Below are 23,521 nucleotides of genomic sequence, written 5' to 3' on the forward strand. Positions count from 1 at the left end.
AATAGCCTACTCAAATTTGATGTCATTATCTGAAATATCTAGCAAAAGACTAGTTGTATAAAAAATGATATTTCAGCATTGGTGCAAAAGAAGGCTACCCATTCTGACAGTTCTGTGATATTTTGTCTTTTTTACTTAATGCTTGGAATGTAGGATTTCACACCTGAGACTCTTCAAAATTTTTACTTCATGGGTATTTGGTTTTTTTTTTTTGTAATACCGTAATACTGTAAGACTCTTACTTTTCTTTCTTATTCAGCTTTACTGATGCACTGGTCTGAACACCTTTGTGAGGTTCACTTATATATATATAAAGTAGCCACCACCATCTAATGTATTATAGAAGATACTATAATTAGCGTGTAACTGGCAATCCCATCAGGCAAGCAAGCAATTTTCCAGACCATGGGAATTTTCTTCTAGACATTAGGAAAGTTCCAACAGCCATATAAATTAAATAGGGTAAAAAGTTGGTTAACTGGTACTAAAGTAACTAAAACCCTTAATTAAACTAAGTGATTATTTTAGGGAAGTTAAAAGAAGGTACAGGGAATCATTCTTTATATTTAGGAGAAAAAAAGCCACTGGCAAAAAAATAAATAACAATTGAGATTTAGTTACATAAGAAAATTATAGAACATATCCAGATTTTCTGTACTAGCACATAAAAATATAATGCTAAAAAGGATAATTTTGATGCTTTACAAGACCTTAGTTGTTAATTAGGTTCATTATTTCATTAAGGCAGGAAGATTTTCACCAAGAAATTTTTATTCACTAAGAAATTAATATTTCCTGAAGCCTTTTGAATCTTGCCAGCACCCTTCATGACCAACGTCATTGCACTTACTAAGTTCCTGCTTCTTGTTGAGCAGACCCAATTAACTGAAAAAGCCAATGCTGGAAGGACAACCAATTGGGATCTAGTAAGATCTAGTCCCGTAGCTGGTAACCTTGTGCCAGGAATTTAATATGCCCGAGCAGGCTCGTCTGTAAGATGGTTATGATAGCACTGTTTATATCGTAAGTTGGTTAGGAGGGTTAAATGCCTAGCTCAATGCACAGTAAACAACGAGTGCTCCAAAAAATGTTGCTAGCACACACACACCAAGCATTTCAAACAAGACCTATAAGCAGATGGACTTCTGACTATAAACTTTCTTATAAACTCCACATAAACTCTCTCTAGCTAAGAGGGAGAGTCAAATACCACATTTAAATGTGTGTATGAGAAATGTATTCTCTGTTTCCAGTGATTTCAGAATCAGAGATCATTTTGGATGGTTTATTTTAAAGTCTTCCACAATCTATACCCATAGATACAAATATATGTGTCCGTGGGTGTTTTGGAAAATAGGATTGGATGGAGGCAGGGAAATGTATGTGGTTGAATTCAGTTAAGCAACTGGCTGTTTTGCGACTAATGATTTGTAAGTAGCAGTTTGGCTGAATTTAACTTTTTTTGTCTTTAAAAAATGTAGTTTTCTGAAATTTATCTAAAAAAGTTGATCTATATCAAGCTTTAGGGTAACTTCGTCATGGTTTCCTTGCTTTCTGGAAATTCTACGCACGTCAGAGAGTAAATGTCAAATTTTAAATAGGAAATCAATATTCCTCTCTAAGAGGCTTTGAGAATAAACAGCTATTTTAATTCTTTCTCAGGAAGGGATTTCATAAGGAATTGTAATGACGGAAGCAGACAAAGTTTAAAGCGAGTTTTTAGCAAGTTATTTACATCTCATGTTATGTTTTCCAGGCAGTTAACAAACAGCCAGATCATCAGAGTAAGGTGTAACTCATAAAGCTTTTTCCTTCTAAATTCACACATATACGTACATGTGTGTGTGAGTAGTATATGCAATTTAAAGGTTGTGAGATTGGTAGCAAATGCACTTTTCTGCAAATCCCCTGGCTTCTTTCCTTCCTTTGACCAGAAACAAGCAGCCCTGATAATTATATTCTCTACCACTAGGGGGTGACAGCTGATAATGTATCCACATACTTTAAAGACAAACCACAGGCTTGATTATGTAGGTATTAATCTTTCTTTTATTGGTCGCCTGGTGAGATTTGGTTTGATGAGTTTTATTTGCTGAACATGCTCTACATCCAACATCATTTCTCTGTCGTGATGCATAGCATGAGCCTGTTGGAATAACAGTTGGTGCTGGACAGCTTTGTAGATTTCAAGTAACTGTGTGTGGGAAATTAGTTAACAGATAGGAGCATTTATTCCCTCATGCATTCATTTCATAAATATTGAGAGACCACAGGTCCTGTGACAAGGACTGAAGATACAATGGAGAACAAGAATATGATATCTGTTCTCATACAGGATTGTCTTGGTTTTGTTTTAGTTTTGTTTTTTTTCTTGAGACAGAGTCTCACTCCATCACCCAGGCTGGAGTGCAACGGCTTGATCTCAGCTCACTGCAACCTCCGCCTCCCAGGCTCAAGCGATTATCATGCCTCAGCCTCCCTGGTAGCTGGGATTACAGGCGCAGCCACCATGCCAGGCTAATTTTTGTATTTTTAGTAGAGACGAGGTTTGGCCATGTTGCCCAGGCTGGTCTCAAACTCCTGGCCTCAAGTGATACACCCGCCTCGGCCTCCCAAAGTGCTGGGATTACAGGAATGAGCTCCCACGCCCAGCCACATAGAGTTTTTATTGAAAGGGGAAAGAGTACAAAAACCAGGTAAACAGACACATACATAAAGTAATTTTGAGTGTTAACAAGATAGATAAAGGAAAAAAACATGAGGGGCAGATACAGAATAACTGGCATTAAGGAAGAAATATAACATTAGATCAAGTCACTCCCTTATCTAAGGCCTTTGCTATTCTCTTATGTAAGCAGACGATTCAGAGGCACACTGTGCCTTACTCTGGGTGATTTCCACTTGAATAGATTCTGGCAAAATCCTCATAACTCAGCATTTTGGTGCCTTTGAAGCTTGGAATAGCTGATGAATGGTATCTAGCACCAGTATCCTTCCTCAGTATGCTTCTCACAGGTACTTAGAAAGCTTTATTAAGGTAGGCATCAAACAGAAAGAATTTGCCTGGTCTCTATTCTTTCTGCATTACAGCCTCACTAACTTGCAAGCATTTTGTCTAATTAGCTAGAGTGCTTCTTGAGAAATACACCCACATGCACACACACAAACACATTTCAAATAGAAAATAGTGCTCATTTAAGGTCATTTAGCATGGAAAATAAAATTATTGTAATGATGATATAAATATTGGTAAGACTATCACCTTGCTGCTGTTGATACTACACTTACGGTTTCTGGTCATTATAGATATTTTAATTCCATTTCCTGCTTTCTTAGTTTTTCTCCCTTATTTGAAAGTTCCTTCATCTTTACCAATTTAAATTCTTCTCATCTTTCAACTAATAATGGGTCTTTTCTTTCTCTTCTCAATCTCTCTCTGTCTTCCTCTCTCTCTTTACATTTTCCTCATGCCATGTGTATTCCTTCATTGTGTTTATTCCAGAAGCACTCACGTGATTGAGCAATTGATTAATCTTTACTTAGAATTTTATGATTATTTCAACTCTAGCAAAAAAAAAAAAAAAAATGTTGACTCACTACCTAACGATGCCTCCCTTTCCCAGATTCCCTTGCAGCTAGGGATGGGACGTGTAGCTCGGTTTAGCCAATGAAGCATAGGGGAAATACACTGGTATCTTCTGAGAAAGACATATTCTTTATAACAAAGAGGGGAAAGCATATGTGCAAGCCCTCTAATAGCTGCGGCTCTTCCTTTGCCCTGACTTTGCATGAGGTTATAAAGGATTCAATGTCTGGATCTGCAAAATTATCTTGTGAACAAAATGGGAAACCCAAGGGACTCTTGAAGATGTCAACCCAGTGACCTTGACAACGTGGAGCTGGTAAATCAGCTCTGAAATGACCATCCTCCAGCTTCTTATATCTTCTATTATTTAATTTAATGTCTTTATTGTTTATGCCACTATTAATTTGGTATACTGTTACTGAGAGCCAAACATATCCTAACTGATACAATCTAAATATTAAAATCCCTCAAAAATATCACCTCACTTTTAATTTTGATACTTCTTAGAACCTGGCCCAGTGCTTGAGACAGAGTGGTGGCTAAATAAACATGTGCAATCTGCATGTTTTTCCTTTGTCCTCTCCGGACTTTCTCCCGCACAAAATGGACTTCTTGAAATTAGTCTCATATGCTTATCTAAGACACTGCTTAATTGGAATAAGGAACTTTGCCTGTGGAGTCTGTTATACAAAATGCACGTATGTCAGAGGATACCTTAGGCTCACTTTGCCATGCAAATGCTAATAATTCTGAGCTTTATGAACGCATACTTTTATTTACTTATTTATTTTTGTATCTCTTCTTATTTCTTTGTCTTTTTTTTTAAACTTTTATTTTAGGTTCAGGGGTACATGTGAAGGTTTGTTACATAGGTAAGCTTGTGTCACTGGGTCACGGGATGGGGGTTGTTCTACATATTATTTTTATCACCCGGGTATTAAGCCTAGTACCTAATAGTTATCTTTTCTGCTCCTCTCCCTCCTCCCAACCTCCACCCTCAAGCAGACTGCAATGTCTGTTGTTTCCTTCTTTGCATAAAAATATACTTTTAGAGGGCAGAGGTTTTTCTTCCATCTTTATGTCTACCAGCACTGTGCCTTCTACAGAGTTTTACAGACAATGAGTGAATAAGTAGGGGGAGAGAGAAGGGAAGAAAGTTAGAAGCAGCAAAATGCATTTAGCAAATTGACAGATATGAGATAGAGAATTATAAGTTCCTTGAAATGAAAATACTGCCTTATTAATTGTGTATCTCTATAGTAGTGTTTGTAAAAGTGTCATCTCATTATTCAGAATCAACTGGAGCTTTGCTGAAATCCGATTCCTGGTCCCTACCTCAAAACTACAGAAACAAAATGTCTGAAAGTATACCCAGGAATCACTTGTGATTTACTCACTTGTGAATTACTGCCTCAGTGCCTGGCAAAGTCCTTCCTACATATTAGATATTTAGTAAATAACAGAATGAATACATGATCTGATCTCTAAAGTCATTCCTTTAAAACCTAACGTTTTTATGTGATGAGGCAAATATTTCCTTCGCAAAAGAGAAAAGGCCATCTTCAAGTGGGCAAAATATTTTCCTTGATAAGTAAGAAGACAAATTATTTAAATATTCACTTATTCATAATTGATGATTATTATGAATATTCTTTGTGCTTTATCTACGTTGTTTGGTTGAATCCTCATAAAAAGTCCAAGAAGCAGATATTATTATTATCCCCATTTTACAGATAAGAAATGAATAACCTATGAGGTTAAATTGCTTGGCTAAGGTCATACAGCCAGTATGTTGCAGAGCTTCAGAGTCAAATCTAAGGATGTCTGATTCTAAAGTCCATACTTAGAACCATTCTACACCCATTGGCAGTTTCTTTTTGCTCCCAGGTCCCACATTGTTCATGAAGCCTTCTTTGACTTTTTGCATTGATTTTATCTATACCATACATATTAGTTCTTTAAATAGCAAAATCCTAGAATGCTAGAGAAAGAAGAACCCAGAGGCCATCTAGACCATTTTCTTTATTTCACAGATAAGAAAATTGAGGCTCAGAGACATGTTCTTATTAGAAGTCATACAGACCTCAGTCGTCCACACAGGGCAGAACCTTACTGATTCTTGGGGCCGCCGCTTCTAGAGTCTCTGGGTGAGTAAATCAGATGCAAGGGCCTGGTAATATAGCTCCGTGGTTGTGTGCAGTCATCAGCAAAAGTTGGGAATCACATATTCTATATCACTTGGCATTTCACCTGTGTTGTCTTATCTCTCCAACCTTACTTTAATTGGAAGCTTGCTCTATATTTTGGGAATCCCTACAATGTCCAGCAAATAACTGGACCTATTTTACATGTCTAATATATGCTTGTGAATTGAATCGAAGAAAGTTTGAGATACTGGATATTTCACTAGGAGGTGGCAGGGAAATGGATTATAGCAATTTAGTAAGGCCACATAACAGCAAATACTTCAGGTGGGAGGCAGAATAGATGGTGATTATAAGATTTGGCTTGTCTCGTTTGCCTCAGCTCATAATGATTCCGGAGCTCCGTCAATCAAAGATTTCAGACTGCAGAGTCTTGATTTCTGATTTTCTTTTGCCTTCCTAAGCTGGGTAGACATGCTTAGCAAACGTGATCCCCAGATGCCTGGGACATGTCTTACACTGCCATAAGCACGCGGAACCAAACCCCAGTGACACTCTTGCCTTGGAGTGGCAGAGCCTTATATGGAAACAGAGTGTACTTTTCGTTTTACTGGGGGATCTTTAAATAGCAAGGAACAGCAACTCAAAGCTTTCCGAAGAGCTACTTATTTTTCTCCATGACAACAGCCTGGCAATAAGGATAGAATTTAAAGAGCCAGGATCCCAAGTCGAAAGAGAGAAGGAAAATTTCCCTGCTAAATTGAATGCTCAGAGATGAATCAAAGCCAGAGTGTAAATTCCATACATTGACTCACAACTATAGAACAGATGAGATGAGCAATCAAACTACATTCTTTAATTAACTGTATGCAAAATCGAGGATATTTAAAGGTGTTCACTTGGTGGTGGGTGGGGTGGAGGGAGATACTCACAGGCTTACGTTACAATTGCTGGTGCTGAAACGATGGCTTCATTTTCTTGCTTGTTACCTTTAGAAGTTTGGAGGGATGGATGTCATTTGGCTGCTTAAAGGTCAACTTCTAAATAATCCTTCTGGCCTTCTTCCTTTGCCTGCACCTAGCAGAAACACCTTTTGCCCTGTCTCTTGAAATCCTGCTCCTCCACACAGGCTATGGTGGACTCAACTCCTGGTTCCTCTTTTCCAACAAGGGAAAATATTCCGATGTCTTCTCAGGGAGTCCTCACATTGGCTTTTTATTTTTCTAATCTGAGAGGCTGGCTTTATCCCCAACATGGGGGGAATTTCTGAGATTTACCTTCCACTTCTGATTGTCCCCAGGAATGAGGACGGACTTGCCCTGATAACTTCCTTATCCTCCACTCCTGACCAAGTTCTGGTCCACTTGAGCACCATTAGATTTAGAATTGATCAACCCCAGAAACAGAACAGATTCAATTGTCCATCGCATACAGGGATGCACTCGACAGTGCTCCCTGCAAGGGCTCAACCGGGCTTCAAATTCTGAATCGCCGGACATTCTGTTTAGTGACACGTAGCTCTCTAGCTAGAGTGGCAGTTTTCACCACTGACCAGTGCCCGTGATGACCTTTCATTTGGCAAACATTGAGTGCCCTTTATAAGTCAAGCACAGAGTACAGCACTGAAGCAGTGAATAAATCAGTTATCAGCTTCTTCCTTCTGGGGTGAAAGGGATTTTCCTATAATGATTGGTTCTAGTTCTGCCCTTTGAAAGCTTGTAATTAGTTATTCCATTCCTTCAGAAAATTGGAGACAAATAGAGACCCTCAATGTCTGTTGTCACTCTGATCACTCCTTCTTTTGTGTATGCCCCAGTTGGTCAGTGACCCTTTCAAAGGAGACTGCTTAGAATTTTACCTTCCTTCTTGGGCTCCTCTGCCTTGTGTTTAGATGCTCTAGTCTTATTACAGTTCCCTGGTTCCATGCAGTTACGTGGCTTATCATGTTTCCAGAGCCTAGAGGTGCAAGCTTGCATATGTATATGTCTCTTGGGGAGAAGGAGTTAAAAACATTAACTTCAACCTGGGGAGTTGTTTTTCTTCTCCTGCTTTTTAACCAGAAAATAAATGTGATTGTAGCTTTGAAACTGAAATGCTAGCTTTTAAACAACTGGCAAATAATAGAGTTCAAGATTTCAAGGGGAAAATGGGCTCCATAAAACTTCTGTGATCAGAACCCCTACATTGTCCTTTTAGTTGGTAAATTGAGAATAAGTGGCAATGAGGAGGTAATCGCCTTTAACTGCGTTTCACTGAGAACTAATGTCCCTGTGACCAGTAAATAATGTTAACTTAAAAAAAAATTAAGCCGGGCCTCTCCACTGTGACAACTTAAATAGGCAATGATTACAGTCTTGAACTTTTGCCCCCATGGAGTACAGCTTGACTGTGAGGAAAGGGGTACATTCATCTGTTCCACCAAAGCATTCTCAATGCCATCCATGACAAGGGTTTTGGACTGATATTGTCAAAGATTAGGCAATCCCTCTGCTCTTAGACTTGGCATCTTCTAGGGCTGAGAAGTGTCAGACTGAGTCCAGGAAACATCAGCCATTTCCTCTCACTCCAGGGGCAGGAAGTACTGACTTATTCCCCTGCTGATTATTTTCTGCCCCCATTTCCCATCTTGTTCTGCTCCCCAGATTCTCTTCTCTGTGCCCTGGGAGGCTGATCCCTGCAGATACATCTCTTGGTGTGCTGGCTGGTTTCCAGTTGAGTTTGGCCATTGAGCGGCCCTGGTAGGAGACAGGAGAGTAGGAAGAGAGGTCAGTGTATAACTTCTGAGCCCTCTGCTTCTGTAGTGTCTCTAGAAGTAGCTGCGCTCAAATACTTCAAATTACAGCTTCTGCCAATTAGCCCCTTATCTATGGTTCTAGTTTTCAGTAGACTGTAGCAACTGTCTTGGCCCTGGGCCCTGGGCCCCAGGGCTGGTAATGGCCCTAGGAGGCTGGTAATAGCCTCCTATTGTTGCTAGTCTCTGGATGCATCAACCACCCTAACTTTTCCTTAACCTGCCCTCTCCTCTGTCCTTATGTCTTCTTCATTCAAATCACCTGGAATGAATTCTTTCCTGCATGGGCCCTGGCAGTTAAACCTCTGAATGTTTGAATCTCTTCTTGTAAGTCATGTAATGCCATGCCATCAACTCCAGGGAAGTCTTCTTACCTCTTTCAGGGCAGATGCAGTCCCCAGTGCTAAGAATAGGGGTGAGGCAGCCCCAACCAGGTTGGTCATCAGAATTGCATGGAGAGCTTTGAAAAAGATGCAGATTCTGAGACCCCACCTATTGAATGGCACTTTTCTAGAGTGAGGTTTTACAGTTTCTATTTTTAAAAAGATCTGAGCAAGAGGGCAAGGTGGTGATCATTGTTCAAGTTAGGTGCTGGGTACGTGGGATTTGTTACACCATTGTCTCTACTTTTGTGTATGTTTGAAAGTTTTCACTACAAAAAAGAATCATATTAAGATTCTAAGTTGAGAACCACTGATTCAAAATGGAAATCTGATATTTGTTTTGCTCATCTCATTGTTCTTTTTCTTCAATGGCCTCAGTCAGACCATGGTAGGGTCCCCATATGTGTAAACAATTGGAACAAGGCAGAGATCCAGCATCTTCTATTGACTGTAGTCTTAGGCACCATAAACCCAGGAACTCTGGTCTTCTCTCATCGGATACCTTTATAGATTGGGTTGAGCTGATTTGGCCAAATCTACTGGTCTTTTTTGAGCAGTTCCCATTCACATAGACACAATTTGTGACCTTTAGCCAAATTCTGTAAGTGTAAGGTTGGAAAACCCAAGTCACTGCACTCTGGGATGGCTCTCCTTCCCTTCTTTATGAGAAGGTTCTCAGGAGTCCTACAGTTCTATTTGTACTGTGCCAGAAAAGGACCCAGAGTTCCAAGCAGCAAATTCAGGTTTCCAGTCCCTGCTCCTGTGTGATCTTGGGAAGACAATTCCCTTTAGAATTTCTTCAATTTCATAGCATAGTAGTGAAAGCACCATCTCTGACTTTGAACCCGAGTTCTGCCACTTCCTAACCGTGTGACTTGGGGCAGATTGTTCAACTTCTGTATGCCCCAATTTGTTCATGTGTAAAATGGAAATATTAATAGAAACCACATCATTAAGTAGTTGAGAATATTAAATGAGCTACTATATGTAAAGGGAATAGCATTGTGTGTGGTGTATCATAAGTTCTGGATACATGCTAGCTGATGTTATCATTATTGCTCCTTAAATTTATATTTATAACTTTGGAGAGCTAGGCACAAGGAAACAGCAACAGTTTCAGATACAGAGCTTCCAGGGATTTCTTTCTTTATCATAATATAATTTGAAAACTACTGCTGCAGATATTGAAGAAATGAATGGCTATAAAATTTTGGGGGAAAAAAAATCCATTCAAAAAACCTGTGTGGTTGACTCTGTAGTTGCTGGTCGTTTTGTAGAATGCTGGGATTTTGCCACCCTGGGTGAAATGGCTGGCTGGTCCTGAAACTGCTCTTTCCCTGCTCTGGCTTGGGACTGTCAGGAGTGGCTTGAGTTACTAGTTTTGATGTGTGGGAGGCGGTAGTGGAGGAAAGAATGCAGGAGCATCTAGGATGCTCCTAAATCAAGTGGGAAAAGACAAAAGGCTGAGATGGCCTTGGCTAACGTACACCCTTTCTCAGCCAATTTGAGGACACCCGGCTTCATTTAGCAAACCTGACCTCATGTTCCTGTCAATTAAAAACTATGCAAATGTGTTTTGAATTTTGTAGGCAAGGGTGTATTATCTCCTAATGCTGACTATTAAAATTCCTGATAAAAGCCAATATCCAAAAGTTGGATAGCAAGAGAGAGTCAGAGAGAAAGAAATTTGGCCCTTTTAATAACTGAATACAAAAATACATACATTAATACATAATTGTACTGAAGAACAAGTGCTTAAGTCCTCTCTTGGCAGGGAGGAAGAGATTAACCTCCCTGTTACATACAAGCTACCTAATCTACTAAACTAAAAAATATGTATATATTGTTTGTTTGTTTTTTATTGTGGAATCTGGGCTTCACAGGAGTGAGATGCTAAGTGACATAAACTGCTTCACTCTTAAGCCAGGATCTAGCAAATGGTCGAAAGCTAGCCCATCTGTAAAGAAGCATGTCTTCACTCTGAAATATTGGTCACTCACACTCTGGCATATTCTGTTATTTCCTCCAACCCCTTGTGGAATGTATTTAAAAGTCACTGGCTGAGAAAATTCGGATTCCATTGCTAATTTTGATTTGAGAATGGCAAGGAGGGACCTCGTCATAGTGCAGGACTCAGTTAGAACCTACCATTCACCCCGTTGTTCTGAAGACGGTCAAAGAGTCACGGGGGGTGGCTGCCCACCTCCTGATGGTGGGCTCCAGTACTTGTCTGTGCTTTACCCCTTTCTTTGGGGGGAATCACGCTTCCCTGGAAGCTCTTTTCTTTCTGCTTCCTCCTCTAACATGTGTCCTGAACAAGAGCTATGTGACAATACCTTGCAGGTCATGGTGGATGGTTTCATGGCAGGCAACTGATGGAAGCTGAGCAGTCAGTGTCTTAACCCTCACATTGGTTCAGCACTGGGTAAGGGACCCAAGCTAGTTAAAGTACAATCTTTCCTTGGGATTAATTCCTGCCCCCAACCCTTTATTATGAAAATTTTCAAACATCACAAAGTTGAAAGAACTGTATCGTGAACACCTGCCACCCAAACTCTACCAGTAGCCATTAACATTTTATTACATTTGCTTTATCTCATATCTATCCATCTCACCAGCTATTAATTCAATTTCTTTTTGTTGCATTTAAAAGTGGATTGCAAATATTATACACATCTCCATAAATGTTTCAGCTTGTGTTCATTAAGTAGGATTCAGTATTTGTTTACAGTGGGCTTTCTTTTTGCTATAAAAATTACATACAATGAAATGCACATATCTTAAGGGTATATTTGCAGAGTTTTGGCAGTTGTACACACTCAGGATTTATTTTCATCAGGGGTGGAGACAGTCCCTTTCCCACCAGGAATGTGAGGCTCAAAAATGTGAGCCTAGAGTGGGGGACAGCTATGACTCCAGCCTTCAGATTCTGAAAGCCAGCTAGGGATAAGAGAGCTGACATACCAATGTGGAGGAAGAGCTGAGAGATAAAAATAATGTTGAAAGTATTGCAGTCACTTTGGCCCTTTATTTTTCAGTTTGTTAAATGTGCCTGTAAATTCCCGTATTTGCTGAAATGATTTGGAGGTTTTTTTTTTACCTGCACCCAGAATCCTAACACATAAACTGTCCCCTTTAATTCTAATTAATGCATTATGTGTCTATTGCAGATACGGTGTCTATTATAGGTATCTACCAAGTGGAGAGGGCTTACAAAAGTCTAAGATTCCTTTCAAATCCAGGAGATTATGGATCTGGTAAGATGAAAGCATTGGTCTTACCTAGGTCCTAGCTATGGATCCATCATATATATGAAATAAACAATTTTGAACAGATACTAGCAACTTTATTCAAAGCATAATCTCCAACTTAAATAAAAGCAAAAGCAAAAATATGACAGAATAACCTCAATATTAAAAGTATAGTCATTAATATTAGAAGCAGGACCCTAATGGACTTATTAATTATTATTTCCAACTTTGAACATTATCCAGTTTTTGTGGCTTTAGCTAAATAATTACAGAAACAGAGGCAGTGTGTTTTCACTGTTAGTGGTGAAATAGGTTGCAAAATGCCAAAATGGATCCAGTGTGGAAAATGTGGAATCCATGTGTGAGAGAAGGGAAAAGAGAGGAAAGCTTTCAATTATCTGAGGGGGAGTAAAGGAAGTCTTTATTGCCCAAGAGAAATTTCTACTGTTAGATTTTTGGTTCTTGCTTATGATACCATTTATCAGTTGTGTTATTTTGGTATTGTATGGCCAATATTGATTTCCTTTTGTCTCTTTGTCTCAAACAAAAATAAAAGTCTCTCTTTGGTGATTTCTATAGAAGTCAGAATAGAGGTTGTTTTGGGGGCAAGGGAAAGGCTTGTGATTAGAATGGAATGGAGGGGTTCCAGTGTGGGTGTCCAAGTTCTGTTTCTTGACCTAATGGTGGTTACAAGAGTGTTCACCTTATATTAAGCTATGCACTTATTTTGCTGGGGTTCTATGTTTGTATTTTATATTTTACAATACAAATCTTAAAATCTGGAGCAAATATGTAAAGATCGTTAAGATTTGATAAAGCTATGGGGTGGGTACATTATGAGTATATTTTTCTGTATCATTGGAACATTTTACAATATAATATTTGAATTAAAAAAATTCTTCCGTAAGCTCTGGCTTCTCTATAAAGGATGGGCATTTTATATAGGCTGTCATTCTGAGATCTGTCCACACTGGCAGTAAATGACAATCATCTCAAAATTATCACAATCATCTTTTTATTTGCACCTTCCCCTCAAATTAGTCCCTCAATCTCCAAATCTTCCCAGTTGGTCAACTTTTTTGCACGAGTCTTAGCCTGGTTCATTTTTTTTTTTTTTTTGTAGAACATTTGAACTGTACTATACATTTGAACAATAAATCTTGACTGACCAGATCTACTCATTGCCAAAGTGAATGAGGCGACTAATGTAATTATTTGGGTAATTTATGTTAAAGATTTCCAGTTCAGATAATTCAAATGTAAGCACAGAAAAGAGTGTAGGCTGGGTGCAGTAACTCACACCTGCAATCTCAGCACTTTGGGAGGCTGAGGTGGAAGGATTGCTTGAGCCAGGAGCTCAAGACCAGCCTGGGCAACACAGCAAGATCCCCATCTCTATTAAAAAAAATTTAAGACTATAGTGGTGATTGTCTTGTATGACCTAATTATTGCCTAATTCCTCATTTTGTTTAGATTTTGAGTTTCTTGGTATTATGTATAAGCAGGTAATTTGTAACAATAGCTAATAATGTTTAAGTGCTTGCTGTGTGCTAAGTACTGTGCAAAGCACTTTACAAACGTCATTTCTTTTAATTATTCCATAAGTCTGCGAGATAAGTACTATTATTGTCCCAAATTTAAAGATAAGAAGCCTGAGGCTTTTCAGGATGATTTTTCCAAGTCACACAGTTACCGTGTGAACTGAACTGTCAAAGAAGGTCCTGTACCTGGTTTAATGCTCTGAGATCATTGTCTTGAGATTCTTAATAATTTTTGAAGAAGGAGCCCTGTATTTTCATTTTACACTGAGCTCAGCAAGTTATGCACTGTGAAGTAGAACAGGGCCAGAAACTCCAGAGGCATGCCGCTAACCCCTATTCCTTTCTGCTGCTTTATTCTTCTCCAAATAAAGTTAGGAGAGGGAAAAAGCAGAGAAACAAAACAACCAAGACAGACAAAAACACCCCAAACAAACAACTGAATAACAACAAAAAAACTAGAAACAGGTGGCCAGCTGATATGGCATATGCATGTAAGTAAAGACAGCAAGAAACCAATCTGCGAAGAATAATTTAAAAGTGTGTGTGTTGTGCCTAGGTTAACACTTCCTGGATATTGTGCTTGGTAAATGAAATTAATATCTGAGACTTCCTCTCCTTTAAGAAATGAACCTATTCCCCTGACATAAAGTTTATTTTTTCTATATTCATCACATATAGTTAAGACAAGAGTTATCTTTTATGAAACCAACCGTTTTTGAACAAGAGCACAATCTGTAGATTTGCTTGTTGTTTTTTGCAACTGGGAATAGCTTCTCACTGCCTGGCGTTTAGACCTATAAATTCATCCACACATGGCCCAAACGAAACTACGTGCAGGAAACAGCAGAAAAACAATGGCTACAGAATGAGGAAGGCTGAATTGTGAGCAAACTCGTGCGTGTGAGATGTAGGGAGGAGTTTGGTCCCTTCTTTTGCCTGTGGTCCCTTTATTTCCCACTTTTTCTGATATGAATCTTGATGCTCCTTTTTTCTGTGACTGCTTTGGGAGCTCCATTTTCCATCCTTCTGCAATCTTTGCCCTTGTTTTGCTTGTGGTGCCTGCCTGTGCTTGTTTCCTTGTTCAAGTTGCTCAATTTGAGCTGCTCGTTCATGGCTTCTCTGACGTGGCCTCAAGGGTCTTCATGGCTTGGCAGCGAGAAAAAGCTTGGCTCTCACTCTTCCCTGGTGTGACTTGTTCTGTGGAGGGTGAGGGTTAGGGCTGCTGGCAGCAAAAAAGCAGAAACTGGTGCAGAGGTTCCAGTTTCTATTCAAGACCCATTGAGGCATTCACCACCTGCCTCTGGAGAGCTTTGGGACTTAGATGCCTTGAAAGTTTAAAATATTTTAGCTTAGTTGTGACTTCTTCATCAGAAAGTCAAATCCGAGGAGAAAGAGCTTTTCTTGCCATGCAGGGGCTTGGCTACAGTTCACTGGTGGTTACCCAACATTCCCTCTCTGGCCCCACCCAGCTCAACAGTGTCCATCATTGTTTCCAGAAGGGCTTCCCCTGTGTCTGGTGCAGACCTGTACAGGCAGCTCCACAGCAGCATCCAGCTGACGCCACAGCCTCCTCAGAGCCGGGGCATGCTTCCCAACCGCTGACATTCCGAACTGGAGGATTGTCATGGGTAATGTGACAAGGAATTTTTTCCTGCTTCTGAATTGAGGATGGATATTAAATAATAAAAATAATACTTACCCATAACCCCCCAGGTTTGTTTGTAGGATCTTCACCACATACTTGTCAGAGAGACAGGATAAGAACCATTACTATTCCTATATTACCAGTGCAGAAACTGAATTTCGGGGAAGTTGTGATTCCCGAAGGTCTATCTAGGAGTTTAACTTAGATCTTTCTATGCCAAGAACAGTGTTTCTTCATTGCTGCATCACATTACCTGTGCCATGAAACAAATTTAGAGCAGAAGGAAGTTAATTAAGAAAGCTGGGTGTTGATTTCAGGGTGAAGATGGAAATACTATTATTATTAGTGACTCTAGGATGTGGATCTAAATTGTCAGCCTCTCCAGTGATGGCCAGGCATGGTCAGAACAGAGAGGAAAGGCCATTTCTGTATCAGGAATCAAGGAAATTGATGGGAAAGAAAAATGCTGACCCCTCTAGGAAAATTAACCACCCCCAGAATAATGACCGCACATTTTATGGTTAACTGGAGAACAGATCGTGTTCTCTAGAATCTTACACTGACCAAGGTTGAAAGAATCTTGAAGAGAATTCCTTGCTTCTCAAAGTGGAGTACACAGCAGTCTCTTGGGGTCCTTGAAGCTACATATTAAGTTATTGCACATCTATCTCCCTGGAGCAACAATTCTATTTGATAAAAATGAAAAAACAAAACTCATGTTATTATATTAAAAACACCAACATCTTATGGAGAAGAAGGCAGTTTTGGCCTGAATCTGAGAGGAGGAAAAACTGCATGCCTGCAATGAGTCTCTTTGGATCAATACATCCCAGGGTCCTAACTCTAGGAATAAGTTTTTATTCTCTTGTATCTTTGGGCTATTTCTGTAAAAAGTTTGAAAAGCACTGGTCATGTTAATAGACAAGTAGAAATGAAGATATTAAATTATTCTCCTATGGTCACAGAAGGACTGGGCAGGCCCAAGGTCCCTTGAATCCTTCCTACTGCCACCTTCACTGCTCCATAAATATATTATTTGCTGTGGAAAGGTTTGTAAAATGTAAGTGTATCTTCCCAACTTAGGGAGATTTATTGGTAACATTTTTTTAAATAATAAAAATATTCAGTGTTTGTGAAACACTGAATTAGAAAAAACAAATAATGAAATAGAAATTTATCCAACCTATTTGGTAGAATAGCTGGAAGACACGTACTAAAAAGCTTGGAGTTTGTACATCTTTTAAAAAAATTTTAAATAAATCGATGAGGTACAAATTTAATTTTATTACATCGATAGATTTTGTAGTGGTGAAGTCAGGGCTTTTAGGGTATCCATCACCAAATAACGCACATTGTGCCCATTAAGAAATTTCTCACCATCCACATCCCTTTCACTCTCTCACCCTTATGAGTCTCCAGTGCCTATCATTCCCCACTCTATGTCCACGTGGACACATTATTTAGTTCCTACTTATAAGAGAGAACAGGCCATATTTGTCTTTCTGTTTCTGAGTTGTTTCACTTAAGATAATGGCCTCCAGTTCCATTCATGCTGCTGCAAAAGAGTGATTTCATTCTTTTTAATTGCTGCATGGTATTTCATTGTGCATATGTACCACATTTTCCTTATCCAATCATCTGTTGATGGATGGACACTTAGATTAATTCCATATCTTTGCTATTGTGAATAGTGCTGCAATAAATATGTGGGTGTAGGTATCTTTTTAAATATGTTGATTTCTTTTCCTTTGGGTAGATACCCAGTAGTGGGATTGCTGGATCAAATGGTAGTTCTGTTTTTAGTTCTTTGAGAAACTGTACTCTTTGACAAAGAAAATCTATAGATTTTTTTTCTCCAAGGAAATAAACATGAAAGTATGTAGCCATAAAGATATTCATTTCAAGATTGTTGAAAATAGTGAAAATCTGGAAACAATTTAAATGTCTAATATTTGGGATATGGTTTAAGTTATAATACATCTTTACCATAGAACACTATTGTAGCCTCACACCCCATTTAAATGATGCTGTGAAGGTTAAAAGAGTATGGATTCTAAGACTTGATTTCTTGGGTTTGCAGCCTGATTGTGAACTTGAACTTACTACTTGTTAGACGTTGGTAAAGTTTATTAAATTGTCGGTGCCTCAGTTTCTTTTTTCATTTTTTCCCTTTTAAACGTATACCTTGCTGTTCGTGTACAACTCAGTGTCTCAGCTTCTTCATGAAGATAATGATGTAGCATTACACCTTCCTCATTGGGAACTTACCAGGTACTCATCAAATATTAGCTATTGGTAGATAAGCAGTTACCAAGCAGGAAAGTCATATATTACTTCTTATTAAATAGAAATCATAGGTTAACAAAAGTCTGTACAATATGACAATGTATTGTATTTTAAAAGATCCTTTTAGAAGGTCTAGACCAGTAATTCCCAAACTGTGTGCCAAGGCATCCTGGGGCACTGTGGTGAATTCACAGCAACACCCATCCCAGTATATTATAAAATTTCTAGGGAAACACAGTGACACCTTTGGACACCGGGAACTACATACAACCATTAAGGTGTTTGGACTAAACTACATAATAAGCATAATTTATTTTGGTCTAAAATGCTAGACAAATTTACTGAAACACTGAGAGTGCCATGAACCGAGAAAGCTTGAGAACCTCTAATCTAGCTTGTGGACATATACCAAGATGTTGATGTTACTGAGAGGTGGGGTTACATGTGCTTCACATTTTTTGTTTTTTTTTTGCTTCTGATTTATCTAGACTTTCTAATTTTCTTCAGTGAACATTTATTGTTTTAATTAAAACAATTTCTTCCTGAATCTGTGCAATAACCATTTATTAAGCACTATTTGGTGTCAATCTCTGGGCTGGACACAGGAAGGCAAAGATGCCACACCCTCAAGGAGCACATACTTGAGGGTGAGTCTGGAATGTAAACAAATAATTGCTGTTCAGTAGAACAGGCTCTGAGACAGTGGTACTGATTGGAGTGGGAGCTCTGAGCTCTGCTTTTGGAGATTAGTGCAAAGTTAGGCACATCTTGTGGGATAAACGGGACTTCCAACTGGAAATGGAGAAGGGGTAGAAGAATGTTCCTCCTTGTGGTTTGTGGGTGGAGACTTGGATACATTTGGTGGGGGGTTAAAAGACTGGAAAGGCAGGTAAGGTTAGAATAGGAAGGCTTTGGTGGGGCATGCCTTGGACTGGGCAGTTAACTTGTAAAGGACAGAAAAACACTGACAGGTTTTAAGCAGGGGAGTGTTATAAATGTTGTGCTGTGGAAGGATCACTCTGGCAGCACTGTGGGGACAGCACAAGGAGGCCGGGAGAGAGCTGGACAGGGAAGGGGACCAGCCAGGAGAATTTTGTAATAGCCCACGAAAGAGGTCATGAAGCCCCAGTTGGCTAACAACACATTATGTAATGGGCCCCTGTGGACTAAATCAGCAAAAGCAAATGATCCAGATGTAGAACATTGTTGATCTCAGAATATGTTGGTATCTTTAAAAGTAAAAACTTTTTTTCTGATGATAAAGATAATACGTGCTCAATACAGAAATTTGGAAACTATAGAAATGTACAAAGAAGAAAATGAAAGCATCTATAATCCCATGAACTGGAGCTGAGATATATGTATATGTACATATATGGTATATGAGAGGTAAAAATTAAATATTATATTTAAATACTGATTTATAAATCTCATATATACATGAGATTTAAACTATGTGCATATGGTAAAATAAAATTAACTTAGAGAAGGATAGAAAATAAAAAATAAATATTGAATGTTTACCACATGCTAGGCACAAAATATAAGAACTTACATATATTTGGTTATTTAATTCTCACAGCAACCTTGTGAGAAAGGTCTGCATGTATTCTGCTATTTTACCGATAAGTGAATTGAAGTACAGAAAGATCAATGTGACTTATCCAAGGTTCAGTAACTCATAAGTATCAGAGCTGGGATTTGAAATGAAACTAAGCTGTTTTTCTCCAGGGCCTGTACCATGAAATCGTGATGGGGCAATTTTGAATGATGTATTTAAACTTCTGTTGTTTGATTCATTGACTTTACACAGTGACTCCTGACCCTCCACTACAGCGTTGTCCAACTAAACTTGCTCCGGTGATGGTGATGGACAGATTCAATATCTGTTCAATCTAGTACAGTAGCCACTAGCCACATGTAGCTAGCTGTTGAGCACTACTAATGCTGCTACTGTGAACAAGAGACTGCATTTTAAATTTTAATTAATTTAAATTTAAATGACCAACTGCTGCTAGTGGCCACCCATGGGACAGCACAGATCTCCATAAGATAAAAAAAAAATGAACACTTCATCCCTTGGTCATATTCTCTGTCCCAGTAAAACCACCTTTATTTCTTATTTCAGTCCTTTCCCATGATCATCTCTGTAAAACATGCCTATATTTATATTTCTTGATTTACTGAATTGAACATTATGTTGTCCATGCCATGTAAGATGAGGAATTATTTTGTGTTGACCACTCCCACACCCCTCTCTTCTCATTTTTATGAATTTATTTCTATCATTGGTTACCTATATACTTTGGTATTAGTTAAGATTCTTCTGATTGTAAGTGGGATAGAAAAAGCCAAATCCATCTGATTTCAGCAATACAAAAGGAATTTACTGGCTCATATAAACAAGATCAGAGGCAGAACTTGCGTTAGACCAGGCTAAACTGAGAGCTCAATGTGAGCGGGACTTGATTTCAGCTCAGCTGTCCTCAGTCTGCACGCTTCATCTTCAAGGTCTATGTGGTGACCACAGCTGTAGCTCTGGTTTCATATTCTCTTAGATTCTAGACTAGCAGGAAAGTAAGCATCTGTCTTTCTTGTAATGCTATTTAGCTGTGGCCACAATGATGCTCAGTTAAAACACATACGCGCACGCACACGCACACACACACACACACACACACACACACACACACACAAACTCAGTGATTACAACAATAAGCATTTACTTAACGTGTATGTGTGGGTTGACTGAGGTCAGATGATCTAGATTGGGCTTGTTGGGGGTTCTGCTGATCTTGGTAGGAGCTGCTCACACTTCTGAGGTCAGCTGGGGGTCAGCTAATTTAGGCTGGGCTTTTATGGACAGCTCTGCTGATCTTGCTTACGCTTCTGGGCTAGTGTAGCTCAGCCCTGTTCCATATGTCTCTTATCTTCTCTCCTGGGACCAGTGACCCATCCCAAGAATATTTTCATGGTGATGACAGAGGCACAAGAGTGCAAGACCAGCTGCACAAACATGTGTAACCTATGCTGTGTCATGTCTGCTAACATCTCATTAGCCAAAGACAGTCACATGACTGTACCCCAAATCAACCGAATGGAGAAGTACTCTCCTCCCATGGGAGTGAGAAGGAGACAGAGAATATTTCTGAACAATAATTTTCTATACCACTTAAGCAGATGGGGTTGGCTTGCTCATTTCAAAACAAGTGATGTGGCCAAGGGCATAGGTTGTACACTTTAGCCTAGACCTAGGTCCCGTATTCCATCATGGGTGTAGAATTACATTCACATTTGCCAAAGCATGTGAGCTAAGAGTGGAGAAGGAAGGCTTACTTCAAATGAAGGTCAGGGTTCTGCTAGCTACATATAGGGGAAATGGCTGTGAGATGGCAAACCACAGTGACAATTATAACTTTAAACAACAGACTTACACTTTTATTTCGTGAGTCTTTGGTGTTAGATAGTATCTTTTGACACCACATGCATAACAGCTCTCTTTCATTCCTCATTTCCACTCTGTCAGCTTGATCATTCATGCTATTTGTTTATATTTATGAATGAAGGACTAGGTAATTAACAATGGTGGCTGGGTGTCAGGTGCAGCTCCCTGCCACTGAGTAGGTGTGTCTCCTCAGTAAGCACATCTGAGGTTGGTGGCTGGCTGTGTACATGGGTGGGATGTGTTAACCACAAGCTTCCCTTTAGGATGCAAGTAGAGAGAATCATGCAAATGACTTTCTTTTTCACCTCAAAACACCAAAAACAGAGGGCTTCACTGTGGAATGCCAAATCCCATACAACAAGCCTTAGCTCTCCTGGGGAGACATCTTACTTTCTTAATAGATCAGATCTTGGGGAGGGGACAAAGGTTTCTGAATCCCCTCTCACTACTCCATCTGTATGCATGGGAAAAAAGGAGAAAGATGACAAAAGTCAAATGGTGCAGCCATTCTCTGGACAACCTTCCGTTAATCACTTAGTTTTTGCTCCTCCTTCCATCCGTGAGTTCTGAATCTGCTCATGTCCAGCGTGAAGATTCCCCAAGGCTTCTTTGCAAAGAACATTCCACCCTTTCTGCAGCCTCCTCCTGAGTATATCTGGGATGCTGCTTTTTCTGCTCTTTCATCTATCCATACTATTCACTGTATTTCCATCTTCCAGAAAAGTATCAAAATGTCTGCTGATGGTTTCCTTCTTCCAGAAAAGTATCAAAATGTCTGCTGATGGTTTCCTTTTTTGTCTTCAGCATGGTTATGAATTTATTTCCTTAACTGACTCTTCAGCAGAATTTTGAAAGGGAGTGTAGATAAATGCAAGCATCCAGTCCACCATCTTGAACACACACACACACACACACACACATATATATATAATATTGTGTGGGTATATAAATGTGTGTGTATGTGGGTGCATGCACATGCGTTTTTTTTTAAACAACATTAGATTTTGCCAGTTACATTTTTGCTACTGGCTTAATTGAATACCCATCTAGAAGAGTTTTGAAAGCTGTTTCTTAAAACCACTTGGGGAGAACAGGGATCTTCCTCTCACTTTATTATTATTTTTTAATAATATTAGCTGAGTTTTTGGCCTTTTTTTTCCTACCTGAATGAATAAACTTCAGAGATGTTACGATCCGTTACACAGAAAACAGTTTAAGTTGTACTTAAAAACAAGAAAAGCTATGTTGATTCTAACCTCTGGAGGTCAGCACTGGCTTTATCTATGTTTTGGTTTTTTGTTGTTATTTGTTTTTAATACTGAACAATCCTAAACCATACACCCTTATCAAACTAGAGCATTCACTTCAAATTCTGAGAGTAGCTGGTGAAGAACGGGCCTGGAATAAGAGTGAGTAAATGACCCATGAAAGAAATGACTATCTTACGTTGGACCTAAAACCTAACTAGTAAATATTTATTTGTTACTGTTAGTACTATGTATACATTTACTGTATGCCAATAGTATTCAAAATATATGGTTCTACTGAGGATGGCTAAAACACACATAGATGGAGGGAGAGCTTCTGTCTAGTGGGCTTCAAATTGAAAAGATGCACAGCATTGAGATAGACACTTTCCAGGAGAAAACCATGACTCACATGGGGATGACTGCAATGGCATCTGGTTTCCATCTTCTTTGTTTCTTCTCTTGGACTCCATTCAGAGGCACTTCCTTCCAGCTGGATCTTTTAATGGCATAATGTGAAAGCAAGATCCACAGAAGTGGGTTTACAGGAGGGACTTGAAGGAGAAAATGCAGATCATCAGGGGGAGACGATGGAAAATTACACCCAGATGGGAGGGAACAGAGAATGTACACATATCCAGACTAAAATATACCAATTAAAATATTTAGGGAAATGAAGAGTGGTGTATGATTTTTAATATAGGGTAACAAAAATTTGAATGGAATAAAAAGGCAAAGTGATATAGTCCTGATTGCAATTAGCACATTAATGCAATTTCAGTTTCTAGCCTGGGAAAATATGTCAGCTCTCTTTATTTAAATAAATGGAACATGGTGCTGCTTGTAGTCTTGCTGTGACTTATTCAGTCTACACACTAGCTCCGTTCATGATGGCAGTACCCTTCTTTTCCTTTCAGAGCTGGAAAGGTGCTGGCGAAGCTCGCCTGGTGTGCCAAAATGACCTGGAATTGGAGGTAAAGCCACCACCTGGGTGGGTGGGTTGGGCCTGGTTACAATAACCAGCAGCCCATCTGAGTCCATATGAGAGAGACTGGAAGGGGCGCAGCAGGCCATTGGTTTCTGTATGAAAACATACATTTTCACATTCTCCTCCTCCCAAGCCATCATTAGCAAGGAGGAAAGTCTGCTTCTTCCTTTAAAATGAGGATCCATTATATTCTGTAGCTTTTCTCCCTATATAT

General features: G+C 39.2%; 1 protein-coding gene across 1 annotated transcript in view; it reads left to right on the top strand.

The window, feature by feature from the left end:
* ZNF365 (zinc finger protein 365) overlaps window positions 1-23,521 on the top strand; it is a 115,897-nt gene that overhangs the window by 71,738 nt on the left and 20,638 nt on the right. Inside the window, exon 4 of the mRNA XM_003258229.3 lies at window positions 23,237-23,293. Within this exon, the coding sequence (XP_003258277.2) occupies window positions 23,237-23,293 (57 nt within the window). The remainder of the gene's footprint in view (window positions 1-23,236; window positions 23,294-23,521) is intronic.

This window comes from Nomascus leucogenys, chromosome 18, assembly GCF_006542625.1.
Source record: "Nomascus leucogenys isolate Asia chromosome 18, Asia_NLE_v1, whole genome shotgun sequence".
NCBI lineage: Eukaryota > Metazoa > Chordata > Mammalia > Primates > Hylobatidae > Nomascus > Nomascus leucogenys.